This window comes from Dipteris shenzhenensis, chromosome 31 (genome assembly GCF_047967505.1).
Source record: "Dipteris shenzhenensis isolate YYH24624 ecotype China chromosome 31, Dip_SZ_1.0, whole genome shotgun sequence".
Lineage (NCBI taxonomy): Eukaryota > Viridiplantae > Streptophyta > Polypodiopsida > Gleicheniales > Dipteridaceae > Dipteris > Dipteris shenzhenensis.
In genome coordinates, this window is record NC_141626.1 from 47,978,392 (window position 1) to 47,981,920 (window position 3,529).

A 3,529-nucleotide genomic window follows, 5' to 3' on the forward strand; every position below is an offset into this window, starting at 1 on the left:
TAAAAGTAAAAAAACTTTAGAGGAAAAAGGTGAGCGGGCATACCCATACGTCAAAGCAGAATCCAGATCTTACACGAGAGCCTATGAGAAGTGACTCAAACTATTATGGAAAAAAGGGAAGTCCAAAAGAAAGGGCAGGTCTATTAAGACTCAAATTAGAAGACCTCCTTTATTTGCAAGGGCTAGAGGGACTAGAAAGTGATGACTTGTTCACAAGGCTAAATCTGCAAGCCCAAATGATCTCTCCACTGCTAAGCACCAACACTTGTAGCGCTTCTGCCTCTCTGTCTCACTGATTTCAGGATTGAAGATGGTTGCTCCCTCCTCAGCCTCTCCACTCCCCAAGATTTCTTCCTCTGTCCACACCCCTACAGCCAGCCCTGCAGCGTATGCTGCTCCCAATGCCGTCGTCTCTATGTCCGCAGGTCGTAGCACGGAAGAACCTAGAAGATCTGCCTGAAAATATCCCCATCAACAGCAGCACACAAAATCAATAAGAGGGGTTCTGTTAGAACAATGCTGAGAGAGAGAAACAAGCAGGCAACAATTAAAGCTTGAACACAACCTTTTGAGAGCATTCAGCGCTATCTAGTTTGTGCACAGGTGGGATGGTTTAGTTTTGTGTGGAATCCAAATGAGGCTCTTTCTTGCTTATGTAGCAATCCAAAGGCCCTAATTCCCTTCAAGAGAGGGTTGTTAAGTAGTGGTGTAATCTTTGTTGGGTTTCTGCTTGTTTGTGAGTAGGTGAACAGAGGAATAAAGAGTAATGTGATGTACAAAAGAGGACACAAGCAAAACAGAGATTCAGCTGTGTTTCTGACACAATTCTGGCTTCTGTCTACCTTGTAAGCGACCATTGAAGTTGCATCAAGTGTGTGAGACCTAATTTGTTGTGTGATATCTAAATGTTGCTAAACTACAAGTGGGTGTTGTTCAATGCTAGCTACTCTATACGAGTAGTCAACTAGTTGAGAGTTGTTTAGGTGGTTTCTGCTTGCCAGCAGCTACAGCCTCCGATCCCACCCAAAAGAAAAGAGAGATGTGGTAGCCAGGGATGAAAGACAGTGAAGTGAGACTCACTTGAAGTTGCATGAGAAGATTGTTGACAGTTGCTCCTCCATCCACCCGCAGCAAGAACTCCCCCTTCCCAGCTTCTGTTTCTGCATCTGAATGCATAGCGCTCAGCACTTCCTTGGCCTGAAAACACATGCTCTCCAGAACTGCTCTGGCAATATGACCCCTGTTAGTGAACCTGGTTATCCCTACACACACCCCCCTCGCATCATCTCTCCACCAAGGAGCAAACAGCCCGTTGAATGCTGGCACAAAGTATACTCCCCCCGTGTTCTCCACCGTTGCTGCCAATGCCTCGATCTCGCTCGCAGTCTTGATCACCCCTAGTCCGTCTCTCAACCACTGCACTGCCGCCCCCGCAATGGCAATGGAACCCTCCAGCGCATAATTCGTGGGAGCTTTCGGACCCAGCTTGAACGATATCGTCGTCAGCAGGCCGTGATTTGATGCAACGATTTTCTCCCCCGTGTTGAGCAGGATGAAGCACCCTGTTCCGTAGGTGCTCTTTCCCTGCCCTTTCTTGCACCGTTGGCCGAGCATCGCAGCATGTTGGTCTCCCAGACAACCAGCGAGAGGAACTCCATGGAGGGGCCAATCTTCAGCGATGTCGCCTATGATCTCTGAGTTGCTCACAATCTTAGGAAGAATACCAGGTGGGATCTTGAGAACTTCCAAGCTGGGCTTGTGCCAATCCAGAGTTTCCAAATCGAGGAGCAAGGTGCGAGCCGCGTTAGAACAGTCCGTGACATGGAGTCCCTTCCGCACTCCTCCCGTCAAGTTCCATATAAGCCATGTATCTACAGTTCCGAACAAAGCGTCGCCCTTTTCTACGGCTGATTTGACTTCAGGCACGTTCTCTAAAAGCCAGAGAAGCTTCAATGCGCTGAAATAGGTGCTTATGGGCAACCCTGAGCTCTTTGTGAAATGGGTGCGACCACCACTCAGCTCCGCCTCGAGGCGTCTGTTATCCCAACACAAAAGTCAACGAAAAAGCAGACAATCAACCATGCTTGTGCAAGAACGACAATTCCTATGAAAAATCAACAGACCTGCAGATGGAGCTGGTGCGGACGTCCATCCATACTATAGCATTGTAGAGAGGTTTGCCTGTGCTCTTGCTCCAGATTATACTGGTCTCACGTTGGTTCGTGATTCCCACAGCCTTGAGACCTTTATCGACGGGCTTGCCGGCCTCCTTCGCTTTCGCGAGAGCTTCTCGCATGCACACCCGAACAGTCTCGAGGATCTCCATCGGATCGTGCTCCACCCATCTGTATTCACCACAATCCAGAAATTGGTTCTCTCCCACTCTCGCTCTCTGTCTCTGTCTCTCTGTCTATGTGTCTCTCTCTTCCTCTCCACATAACATCCACAGCAAAACCTCCACCAGAGCACACGGCCCCTTCCAACGATTGCCGAAGCAACACACGCTGGAGCAGGCAAATTGAGGAGAGAAGCTTACCCTGCTTGTGGATAGATTTGAGTGAATTCCACTTGGTGTGATGCTACGGCCTTCGCGTTGCGGTCATAAACGATGAAACGGGTGCTGGTAGTCCCCTGATCAACAGATCCCACAAAGATTTCTTCCGCCATAGCTCTTGCTCCTTAACAAATCTTCCCAAAACTGTGATACAGACTCGAGAGAACTCACAAAAGCAACGACTTGAATACTAATCGAAAAGCATGATCAAAGTTGAAGATTGCGGATTTAAACAGCCTTCCTTGCTACATATCCTCACCCACTCCGTTGTCTGACAATGAATTAATTATCTTGACTTGGGAGTACACGAATCTAGCGACCTGATCGTGGTCTGGGGAGGGTCGCCCGGGGCCCGATTCCCACAAAACAGAACAATCCAATTCCAGATTAATCGTGTGACTGAGTCAAATTTGTGCAGGGAAGGGCCAATCCGGAGTTCCAACTGCCCAGATTCTAGGCAACAATCATGGCACCGCCTTGCAAGGGTTTTCTCACGTAGATTTGTGAACGCAGGCACAGACTCATGCCGGGATTTCCCCTCGATGGCGATTTTTGGAGATATAGGATTACGGATGTTGACCCCTTCAACGGCACCGGTCGCCTTCCCGTGTTTTTCCTTATGAGAGGTTTCACACCACCCGCCCGGAGGCCTAAGAATAAGAAAAACGAATGGCACGACCGTCGTCTAAGTTGGAGTAGGGAATCGCTGGGGGAGACGTTTACCGGGAGGGAACTGGTGCCTTGGCGAGATCGGCCAGTAGGCCGAGAGCTGGTGGTGCTAGTTTCCAACCCGCAAACGGGGACCACCGGCGATTTTCGGTTGTCAATGGCTTGGGGAGGCGTACTCGACACGTGGTGCACATCCAAGAGGTTAGATTTTGATCTAAGGGCACACGAGTAGCACCGTCATTCCGTCGTACGAGGGTAAATTCAATCCAAGGGCAGACGAGTAACGTCGCACGTGGGCTGTTGGAT

General features: G+C 49.5%; 1 protein-coding gene across 1 annotated transcript; it reads right to left on the minus strand.

The window, feature by feature from the left end:
• LOC147881559 (glycerol kinase-like) lies at positions 1-3,118 on the minus strand. Its single transcript, XM_087369731.1, has 4 exons — positions 2,537-3,118; positions 2,124-2,345; positions 1,081-2,035; positions 1-456 (listed from the first exon to the last, which is right to left on the minus strand). Exons 1-4 carry the CDS (start codon positions 2,665-2,667, stop codon positions 211-213), a joined length of 1,554 nt encoding a protein of 517 aa, XP_087225857.1. The 5' UTR covers positions 2,668-3,118; the 3' UTR covers positions 1-210.
• Positions 3,119-3,529: the final 411 nt, after the last annotated feature.

Bases quoted from the DNA above. Each gene is read 5' to 3' on its own strand.
- LOC147881559 (XM_087369731.1), bottom strand. From the start codon at position 2,667: ATGGCGGAAGAAATCTTTGTGGGATCTGTTGATCAGGGGACTACCAGC. The intron at 2,346-2,536 runs GTAAGCTTCTCT...TGGTGAATACAG, and splicing joins CAAATCTATCCACAAGCAGG to ATGGGTGGAGCACGATCCGA. The intron at 2,036-2,123 runs GTCTGTTGATTT...TTGGGATAACAG, and splicing joins CGCACCAGCTCCATCTGCAG to ACGCCTCGAGGCGGAGCTGA.